The sequence below is a fragment of the Beta vulgaris genome, chromosome 1 (genome assembly GCF_026745355.1).
Source record: "Beta vulgaris subsp. vulgaris cultivar EL10 chromosome 1, EL10.2, whole genome shotgun sequence".
NCBI classification, from domain to species: Eukaryota; Viridiplantae; Streptophyta; class Magnoliopsida; order Caryophyllales; family Amaranthaceae; genus Beta; species Beta vulgaris.
Genome location: NC_079202.1, coordinates 63,909,293 through 63,919,363, shown reverse-complemented (window position 1 = coordinate 63,919,363; position 10,071 = coordinate 63,909,293). Strand labels below are relative to the sequence as shown.

Below are 10,071 nucleotides of genomic sequence, written 5' to 3'. Positions count from 1 at the left end.
ATGAGAGGGTTAAATTGTATAATTTTTAGAAATGATTTTAACACTCCAAGAGAAAGAATAATGTATGTGCTAGGAGTGCAAAAATCATTTCTTTGATATACATATACCCTGATAAGATTTTACGTGTCATATAATCTGGGAGTGGGAATGGTAAGGACTGTAGTACTAGTAGTGTTTGTAGTATAGTCAAGAGTACTGTACGATGGTTAACTGAAAGCAGTGGGACTGATGGAGTGTAGCAGTGTTGTAACCAAAATCCCTTCTCCATTCTATTCACTGTGTAAACTGTATTTGTAATTATCATTACTAGTTTATTTATTTACTACGTTGTTTTATCTCTTTGTTTTTATGTTTTTTTTTTTCTGATGATGTGACTTTAACCATGCTTTTATTGTACTCTTCTTTGTGTTTTTGTATGTTCTTTTGTTTTCATCAAAGAAATTATATATGTTTGCATAATACAGTACTTAGGATAAGGTTCAGTTACAAATCATCACTTTTAACTTCTTGGTGGATGTTTTAAGATAATAAACGAGTATATGTGATTGTTGATTTAAGATATTTTTTTCATTACGTTTTAAGGCTCCGTTTGGTAGGGCGTAAAACATTTTCAGTGTAAAATGATTTTCATGGAAAACAATTTACAATGGAAAACACAATTCCAAAATTAGTTTTCCGTTGTTTGGTTCGATGTAAGAAAAATGATGGAAAACAAGGAAAATGAAAGAGGTAGTAAAAGGAATGTACAAAGAGGAGTGGTGGAAAATGTTTTCCTCCCAATTTTGGGGGAAAATGTTTTCAATGGGGTGGAAAATGGTTTTCCATCCCAAGTTTTACATTTTAATATTTTACACCAAACCAAACAATGTAAAATAGGAAAATAGTTTTCAAGGAAAACGTTTTACACTCTACCAAACGGACCCTAAATGCAACAAATGAATATTTTGTATCTCATAAATTATATCTTTTGTTGCATTTAAAACGAAACGGATGGAGTAATACTTTTGTGAGTATTCCCGTTATTAGCAAAATTAAATGGTCTATAAGTTTGTGAAATTTTTACAAGAAAATTAAAATGTGTAAACCAATTTGAGATACATGATGAAGGACATAAACAGAGGAGTTTTGGATGGATTCCTTCATTTTTATAGGTCAATGTTAATCAATGCTTCTGTTTAAGGTTAGAGATTCGTTTCTTTGGGCGTGCAAAATGACAATGAGACTTTAGTGTAGCTTTGTAAATTGTAGGTGATTTTTCTACAGTGTAAGAGTGACTTTGCTATAAAAAGTCAATCTAAGATCTTCAATTTGGTTATAAAGAAGAAAGTGTGGGTGCAGAAAATAGCTAGCAAGGACAAACAAAAAATTTTCTGAAACAGTGCTTTGTCATAACATGGCAAATACGAAAGCTGCAGAATAAGGGTGTCTCGTTTCCTTATTTATGTAAACCATTTCACGGTAACCTCCTCACTTGAAAGCTCCTTTACACTGCATTAGTGCATTTCATATATTGACTTCAAAGAGCACAAAAGAGTAGATGAATACTACTCCATCAAGTTATATGCATTTTTGATTGAGTATATGTATACATTTATGGTGAGATTACTATATAATTCCTCTGTTTCTTTTTACTTGCAACAGTTTGACTTTCAGGCTTGTCAATGCATAATTTCAACCATCAATATCGATAAATAAAAATTATAAAAGTATATATTCGAAAAATATACATTCAGACGAATCTAATAAGATCCCACATGAATATGTTTTTCCTTAACTGTAAATCACCAAACAAAAACTAAATAGAGTTAGTGAATAGTGTAAAAGTCAAATCGTTGCAAGTAAAAAGAAACGGAGGAAGTATAAATATTGACATTGTTCGTCACATGATCAGCAATGCAAACTGAAACTTGGATTGAGTTGATTTTTACCGTGACATTGTTATGAATTGCAGGGAGTTGCAACATTACTTCTAAGAGATCAGACTATTGTTTGTTAGAAGGAAGGACAATTAAATAGAGCAGACGTTATCAATTTTTGTAACAATCAGAACAGTTGGCCATGGAATCTGAATTTCCAGCTAAACTTCATTAGAAATGCGAGGCTTGGATCTCCACCGTTTGTTATAACTCATCAAGGTAGAAGTTCCAACCAGGTGGACTTGTTGGCTAAAAAATGTCTTCAATATCTTTTATTTGCTAATTCTGGTGGAATTAGTAGTGGATTGTATCTAGTTTATTATCTCATTTGTACTACTTCATTAGTTGGGAGTTCGGACTGTTTAAGTACACACCTTGTGCCTCTCTTTGGGTCCAATGAATAAATAAAAATATAAAATTATATATAAAAAAAACAAGTAGCGGATGCTCTACCTTATGATTGTGGGGTCAATATATAAGAAAAAATATAGTCACGTGGGGTCAATATATAAGAAAAAATATAGTCATGTGGGGTCTTGTTTGATTCGTCTTAATGAATACTTTATTAATATTTAATTATTATAATTTTTACTAATATGTAATGAATGATATTTAATACTCCCTCCGTCTTTTTTTATTTGCTACATTTTGCCATTTAGGGGTGTTTCAATTTATTTGCTACATTTGCAAATATTTCCATATATAGTACATAGGTCCCACACTTTATTTACAAATTTGTCATCACTCCCTTCTTGATTTTGTAAATGTTTCCATATATAATACATAGGTTCCACAATTTACCTATTTTCTTTTTTGTTAATTCCATTTATGTCAATGGTCCCCACTCCCTCCTTGTTCTTCGTGAAAAAGTGCTTGTAGCAAATAAAAAAAGACGGAGGGAGTAGCAATAATGATTTTTAAATATAAGCATGATCTAAACTGATATGATCTGAACTTATTTTTCTTGATCTGATCTGATCTAGTTAGATCTGAAATAAGCAAAAATTAGGTGAAGTGAACATAGTCAGGATAGTGCAATGGAAAAAATAAAACTAATTATTACACCTTCATCCATATAGCTATTAGCTAATGATTACGATAGTTAATCTTGGGGAGGCGTAATACAGGTATCTGAACTTCTGCGCCAAAGTAGCAGACCCTTTTTCTTGGGTCATTTTTTACGCCTCGTTGTGGCTTGCTCTTTCTCTTTATTAGCATCAAGAATTGTGTTAGATAAAAACCATTTTCTAAAATACAAAGTCTTGGGTCGATTGAGGATTCATAATAATTTTTCGTTAATCCAAATTAATTATATCAAATTAAAATTAATTGTATCACAAACAATTATTTATATCACTAAAAAATTGACCATGTCATACAAAAATAGGCTACATAAAAAGTGTTTATATATCATACATAAACTGACTATATACAAGTTGATTATATCAAATGTAAATCGACTATATCATATGATATCCTACGAACAATAAGTTCTTAATCGTGTTCATTCAAGTTCTTTTTGTTTCTAAAAATATCAAGATATGTTTTTAAGAGTAATAATGACCTTTCATATAATTCATAATTGGGTTAATTATACAATAAGGGCTTAAAGTCTGAGATTTGTACTTTTGCTTTAAGGACCTAAAATTTCGTAAATCGCGTGAAGGCTTCAAATTGGATATAAGTTATAAGTTATAATGACGTCAATAAAATTTAGATCAAGTCCTTAATGATATAGAAAATAAAACTTTAGGCTCTAAACTATAATAAATCACAAATTCTCTCATTTTTATTCCAATTCATATTTTTTTTATAACAAACTTGTAAACTTAAAACACAATAACCTAGAGAAAAAAATGTTTCTAAGAAATTGTAAGTATTGCATTTCTTTAAAAAAGCAACATCTTAGTACAAATTAAACCGACGTACACCCCTTTATCAGTTTATGTTCATTCTCATTAGCTCGGAGCCTTATATTGTATCTTGATGTAACAATATTTTAATTTAAATCATTACATATAATTTGTATAAACTTTTCTTACTCTTTGTCGTTAAAATTATATAACAAGAATATATTGTGGATGCTATAAATGTAAATTTCTTAGAAATTAAATGGTACTCCCTTTATTTTTTTTAGTTAATTCACTTTATTTTGGAGAAGAATTAAAGAGGAAGTACAAATATATAAGAGAGAAAATAAAAAGCCGAAAAAAGAAGGTAGAAAGTGCATTCAAATATTAGTATAAAGTACTCCCTCCGTCCCAAAATATAGTTATCATTTTCCTTTTTTCACGGTAATTTATGCAAGTAGAATCTAAGACAGATTATAAAGATTCTTTGTTTATTTAAATAAATGTTGTATGGGAAAAAATGATTTTAGGAGAGAGAATGGAGAATAGTTGGTGAAAGAACATTAATTGTAACATTTGGGTTGTTTGCGCATCAATCAACATCCAACATCAACCCTTCGATATTTCCACCCTAGTACAGGACATTAAAGCCATCCGGAGTAAGTTTAGTTTTTGTGTAATTCGTAAGGTTAGTCGTTCGAAAGTTGATCCAGCCCATGTGCTAGCGATTGCAGCTAGACAAGGTAAAGTAGTTACTTAAAGTCTGTATGTTTGTCCTTGTCGTCAAACAAAAAAAAACATTTTGGTTGAATAAATAAAGGAAAAAACAAAACTTAATAAGCAAATAAATGATGGGACACGGTTTTTTCTAAATAAATTACGAGAAAAATGTGGAATTAAATATGGAAATGAGAACTATATTTTGGGCATCCAAAATGAAAATCGGAACTACATTTTGGGACGAAGGGAGTAGATGAGATTGATCGAAAAATTGGAGAAAACAAGACTAACTAGGAGATATAAACAAGTTGCAATAATTTTCGAAAAATCTAAGACAAGATCACACGATTAAAATTCTATTCAGTAATATATAATTTTTTATATAAAATGTGTTGGTAATTACATCTCTTTCTCAAAAGAGAAGTTATCAATATCTTTTGGAGGCTAAAATTGGTGTAATCAAGTGTTTTTTTTGATGTTGCGTTTCCTACATTACCAATCTTTTTTCTCATTTTGTATATTATTAGATACAAATAGACACCACCAGAACAATTATCTGAAATTTGATTCGATAATATAAGTGGTGAAGTAATGTTTTTATAACAGAGGAAAACAAACCATCACCAAATTTACTTCTCTCAAAATAAAGATTAAATTTAGTACGTGTACAAGTTAGGGTCTGCCAAGATAAAACCCTGTCCCATAAACTTTACTTCTGCTCCTTTGTCGGTCTTTCTCTCTCATCTCCTTTCATCTTCATCCTCCAAAAACAAACCATTAATTCTCTCTCCTCAACTTTCAAGCACCAACAATGGTGGATTTGCAACCCATCTCAACTCCCAGTATTAACAGCAACAACACTCCTTCTGAACAATCTAGCACTCCATCTTCTACTTCTCCAACATCTCCTCTCAATACAACTTTTCCCATTTTACCCCATTTTCTATACCCACCTTCATCTTCAACCTCTTTTACTCCTTATCATTTACAGCAAACCATGTTTTTTTACTTTTACCCTTTTTACTCTTACTTTTACCCACAAACCACCGTGTTTCTCGGTGGTCCCCACTTTCCATCAATGGTCGCTGACACGCCGGAAAACCTCCATGTTCTACCACCACCGCCTTCATCAGCTCCGACAAGAGGGTCTTATTATCGGAGAAGAACATTCCAGAAGAATCCTCGGACAGTAAAGTGGAGTGAGTGGAAACCTAAACAGAAAGTGAAACCTAGGAAATCGGAAAGACATGCAAGTGGAAGTGGGTCCCAGTACTCACACCCTCGTCTTCCTCCACCACCTTCATCCACCCACTTGGCTGACTGTACTACTGTCATGGTTAAAAACATTCCCAACTTTCTCAGGTCTTTTTATATTCTTCACTTTTCTTTCATGTCTTATTATTTGTAGTTGGTACTTTTTTTTTCTACAAATGGGATGCTCATAATAATTTGTTCTTACGTTAAATTCGACTTCTGGTTAATAAATGCAAATATGGTAATTAATGAGACACGTTATGCATATTTGTATTTAATGATTGGTTTATAATATGTTTCAGTAGAAGAGAATTGATTGATCTGCTGGATCAACATTGCCGTCAACAAAATCAAGATCCAAACTCATCTTCTTCTCAATATAATTTTGTATACCTTCCTTTCGATTTTAAGTAAGTTTAACCCTTTTTTTTTTTTACTCGTCAACAATTTTTATTATATAGGCTAATTTTTGTGCTAAATTCTGTACATTATGCAAAAAAAAAATTGAACAGATATAAGCAAAATTTGGGGTATGCTTTTGTCAATTTTACTACTGAGGAAGGTGCTTTTAAGTTGCATTCATGCTGGAATGGAGAGGGCTGGACACATTCATCAAAAACAAGACAAATAACTCCTGCTAAATTACAGGTGAAATAAACCTTTTATTCTATTATTAGATTATAATGTTGTTGCTAATTTTAGTAAGGCCCTAATTTGATTTAATTTATGATAATTGAAATAATAATTAGGGGTTAGAGATGAATAAGCAACATTTCCGTCGTTCTATATTCCGGTGCCTGTCGGAAGACTATCTGCCGGTGGAACTCTCTCCGCCTCGTAATGGTTTTAATGCTGATGTTTGCAAGATTACTGCAATAGGTGAATGGCTTTATTTCAACGACGCTACTATTAACTCAAGTGTCAAGAGGTGGAGGGTTAAAACTGTTTAGGCTAAGTCACTGATCTTTCCTTAACACTCGTTCTTTCTGCTTATTACTTTATCATGTTGTGTTTTAATTGATCATGTACTGATGTGTAGTAGATTTGTCTTAGGTTGTTCCTTTTTCTTCAATAAGTGGAAGAACCGTGTTTTCGTTCTCTCCCTTGTGGTTGAGATTGATCTGAGTATCTGACTAGGGGTGAAATGGAAACATGGGTTTAAGTCTAACCCTTGATTTTTAGTTTTAAGGATTTCGTTTAAGATTAGATTAAATGGTGTCATATATGCACTGGTAACATTTGCTAAATGTTGTGTACACTAGTTTGTAATGCTAATCATGTACTTTTAGTGATGGTTCTATATGAAGCTTACATCTATTGTTGTTGCTGCATCCTTAATCTTCTTGTAAAAGCTGGTTGAACAACTCAAATCTTTTGTCCAACTACATGACATGGTAGAAACATTAACGCAAAAATAAACTCTTTTAGGTCAATTGGAATGGCAAATCCTTGACGAGCTTTGGTTATTGTAATTTGTTTTTTTGAAGGGGATTGTTGTATATTTGTTTGATTGTTATAGTTTTATGCTGTGCTACTTAAACTTTCTTTTGGAGAGGCTTTGCTACTTGGACTTTTTTTTAGGGGAGTTGGACCTAGATACACATGTTGTACACAACATCAAATCTCCTATATCATGAAAATAATTTTCCATGATTTTGGTCCTAAATGACTCGCCAAGTGTACATACCATTTTAACTTTAAACACATATTTTTGAGGTAAATTGAAGAGTCCGAATAATGTAGGCTATATAGTATTGAGTGGTTATTGGTTGAAATAATACTTGTACTTGGAAAGAAAGATGGAGTAATTGTAAAGTTTGAGTATCATGAATGTAGAAAGTAGCTTACCTTGTTTAGAAAAAGAGGCATAGTGTATAAAGCTGTTAATCAATATGATTTATTGCCACTTGTTAGGAATTTCTCCCTATCTCAATTCCAAAACTAATTTATTTTGACTGTGAATTTAGTACTAGTATGTAGGATAAATAGTATCATCAAGTTTGTTAGATTCATTTCTATGTGTATGTGTTTTTTCAAAATATAACTTTTTATGATTTTGTTTACATAATGTGTAACGGAAGGTAGTAACCATTAAGGATGTATGTTGGCGACCATATAAATGAAAATGGGGAAAAGATTTTGAGATAAAGGGAGCATAAAGAATTCATTCTAATCAAAAGTGTTTTTGTTGTTTGAAGGTTCATATACTTGTTACGCACTTCATCCCAATTTAGTTGTTACATTTTGACCGTAGGCACTATTCACGTTATAACTTTGGTTATCTTTTACTCCATATGCATAAGAAAAAACATAGTCATGTTAGATCTTGTTTGATTCATCCCAATTTGTGTTTTCCAAATATATAATTTTTTCATATATGTAACTTAAGATATGGGTGTTTGAAGTTGTATCTCGTAAACTGTGATAAAGCAAATGTAATAACTAAATTGGGACCGAGGGAGGAGTTGTTATGTTATTTGCAATAGTCCTCTTGGTGTTGCTCCAACGAGTGTCATTTTTTTTTTGAAGTGTCAATGAGTGTTATTAGTTATGCTTTTTGAAGTTTCTTCATGGAAAGTGCAACCTTTTCTATTGCCATCTTTAAGTAGTATTATGAGATAGTATTCCTAAGGGAAAGTGTTGCTTCAGGTTTCCACAGTTAGGTTTTGACTTTACGTTTTACTCCCTCCGTCTTTTTTTATTTGCTACATTTTGCCATTTAGGGGTGTTTCAATTTATTTGCTACATTTGCAAACATTTCCATATATAGTACATAGGTCTCACACTTTATTTACAAATTTGCCATCACTCCCTTCTTGATTTTGTAAATGTTTCCATATATAATACATAGGTCCCATAATTTACCTATTTGCTTTTTTGTTAATTCCATTTATGTCAATGGTCCCCACTCCCTCCTTGGTCTTTGTGAAAAAGTGCTTGTAGCAAATAAAAAAAGACGGAGGGAGTATTAGTGAGAGAGGCAATATTATAGAAATTGATGTTCAATAAAACAAACTCAGCTTTTTCTTGAATTATTCTTGATCCCGATGACATTTACATGATTAGGCATTATATTTTCTTGCCTTCTTGGGGATTCATTCTGAGATTTATCTATTCTAAGGCTTAAGATCGGTGAAAGTTCATTGGATAAGTGCATATGTTTGTCTTATACTTCAGTGCATCCTAATAGTTTAGGGAATAACAATAGTCTTCTTTCTGGAACTACTGTTTTTTTATGCATGGAAATTAAAGAAACCAATGCGTATATCTACATGTATGTTGGAGCTAAAAAGCAAAAAGAAAAGATTTTATAGGCTTTCTTTGTCTATTTCTTTAGGACAGCAACGAAATTGTAACATAAGAAGTTAGTGAAGAAACCTTCGTGATTGGTGATCAGGAAGGTGAGTTATCACCTTTGTGGAAGCCTAAAAAGCTACTTCTAGCACTAAAACCCTAATATCTCCGGCTCAGTACTGCACCAGGTTCAGACCTAAAACTCCGCTTGTTGTGTAGTGTAGTTGTGCTTTTTTCAGAGTTGAGGGAGATGGCTTTGGTGTTGACCCAAGTCAAGCATTCTTTACTTTACTTTTTTTTATATATAATTTGGATGACTAGTTAAAAGTTATATGCATATTTTCACTTGTATTACGAAAATAATGCTACCAATAATATGAAAATTTATTTTAGTTGTGCTATATATTCTAAGAATTTTCGTTGAGAAAAGTAACTCTGCAAAAGCGAAGAGACACGAACGGTTGAAAGAGGAGAGGAGAGGAGAGGAGAGGAGAGGAGAGGAGAGAGGAGAGAGAGAGTATACATAAGCACAAGATAACGATAAGAGTGAGAATGAAGCCAAACAAAGAGAGTATAATCCACAAATTTTCGTTTCGGGCTATTATTCGACATTTCTAAATTTAACGACTTTTTTTCATTTCGGAATTTCCTAAGGGCCTTAGGGTGCTTAAGTACACCTCCTGGTGCTTCAAACCTTCCTTTCTTTACCCACTTGTGCCTTCGCTTGGCATGTTTGATACCACCCTTTCTAGACTTGGAAGACTCTCGCATGCCTATATCACGGAACAAATGTGCCTCCCAAGGCCATGTGGGTACAACCCACGGGACCCGTCACTAGGTTTTGTGGGTGATTGATGACTTTTTTTGTCCCAGAACTTCATAGGGCCCAAGGATTGTTAAAGATGCCTCTAGGAGTCTTGGACCTTCCTTGTTTCCCACATTTACCTAACCTCGGCTTGCTTGATACCACTCTCGTTAGGCTCAAAATGTCCTCCACATATTTCATGGAACAAATGTGCCTCCCAAGGCCATGTGGG

General features: G+C 32.7%; 1 protein-coding gene across 1 annotated transcript; it reads left to right on the top strand.

Annotated features, from left to right (window-relative positions):
* Positions 1-5,199: 5,199 nt before the first annotated feature.
* LOC125499337 (protein MEI2-like 6) lies at positions 5,200-7,023 on the top strand. Its single transcript, XM_048647843.2, has 4 exons — positions 5,200-5,848; positions 6,043-6,150; positions 6,253-6,388; positions 6,490-7,023. The coding sequence occupies exons 1-4, from the start codon at positions 5,298-5,300 to the stop codon at positions 6,688-6,690; spliced, it is 996 nt and encodes a 331-aa protein (XP_048503800.2). The 5' UTR covers positions 5,200-5,297; the 3' UTR covers positions 6,691-7,023.
* The last annotated feature ends 3,048 nt before the right edge of the window (positions 7,024-10,071 follow it).